Source organism: Cupressus sempervirens, chromosome 5 (assembly GCF_028749045.1).
Source record: "Cupressus sempervirens isolate cs-2001-9-10 chromosome 5, ASM2874904v1, whole genome shotgun sequence".
Taxonomy (NCBI): Eukaryota; Viridiplantae; Streptophyta; class Pinopsida; order Cupressales; family Cupressaceae; genus Cupressus; species Cupressus sempervirens.
In genome coordinates this window covers 336,153,594-336,154,748 of record NC_143122.1, presented here as the reverse complement: position 1 = coordinate 336,154,748, position 1,155 = coordinate 336,153,594, and the positions used below count along the sequence as shown (strand labels likewise).

Sequence of the window (1,155 nt, the reverse complement as noted above, 5' to 3'; positions counted from 1 at the left end):
CAAAATGAGGCAGAACATCGATTGACGTATGCTTTCACAATCAACTGTTGTAAATGGGGAGCTGTGGTGCCTCGGTAAAATACACCTCTGCGCTTAATAAACTGAGACTTTTGTCATTTCAAGTATGAATGTGTGTTGTATCTATAAATGATTTCTGAAGACATGGTTATCATTTGAATTGCTTTGTCTTCGAGAAATATGTAATTACCCTAATCTTCTATTTATATAAATAAAATCATTGAATGTGAGGTGTAGTTGTAACAGATGCCTCTAGACATAACCAGCATTTGCCTCCCTTTCCCTGAGATGCTTTTATCTTCAACCAATACACAATTGCAGCCTTCTCTTTGTATGCTTTTATGCTCTACATACTTACCATTTCAATGTCTTTTTCTTCAACAAATAATTATCTTCCTCCAGCTTCTGTTTCCTACATGCAGGTTCACTGAACGGTTATACGAGGTATATACGAGATCTGGCAATTGAAAACCTAAATTATTGTGAACCCAACTCGGCTGTAATAGCCGATAAAGATCGAAGGATATCAAAATCTATTTTCTTAAGAAAGGGTAGAAAAATGAGGACAACTGCCTGCCGCCGTCTTAGAAAAGATGTGCGTGTTAAACTATTCGTACTGCGTAGCGTAGAAATATATGCAACGTAGCGAGAAAGGAAAGGATATAGAGGAGATTGAAGACGAAAACGAAGCATTCTCAATCCTTGTTAACTTGACTAATTTGAAATTCCACTCTAGGGCATAGATAAATTCTCTAAGTGATGTGGCCAGATGAAAAACATTAGGTTGAATAGAACCCCAAATGAACTGTCATTTCTCTCTGTTGGCGAGGCTAACTGCAGGTTGTTTGTTTGTACAATTGGAGAGTGCTATGCATATCAATGGCATTGGAGGCTCCAAAGTGTCTTCCAACAAGAGTTTTAACAGAGCTTCGGGTCATAGCCCGGTTTTTATTGTTGGTAACACGTTCGGTAAGATGAAAAAACCCAAATCAGTGTTTAAGTTTCTTTAATAATATCTAATTATCAATTATTTAGTTATTTAGTTATTTATAATATTGATTGTCTGTCTCTATATTTTTCTGTCATTAGACTGTCAAAGAGTGTTACAAGCTATGCAAATACAAAGTGTTAAAAATA

General features: G+C 35.9%; 1 protein-coding gene across 1 annotated transcript in view; it reads left to right on the top strand.

Annotated features, from left to right (window-relative positions):
* The first annotated feature begins 774 nt into the window (after positions 1-774).
* LOC149556063 (uncharacterized) overlaps positions 775-1,155 on the top strand; it is a 1,437-nt gene continuing 1,056 nt past the window's right edge. Inside the window, exon 1 of the mRNA XM_089833728.1 lies at positions 775-987. Coding sequence (XP_089689854.1) covers positions 819-987 — 169 coding nt within the window. The 5' untranslated portion in view covers positions 775-818. The remainder of the gene's footprint in view (positions 988-1,155) is intronic.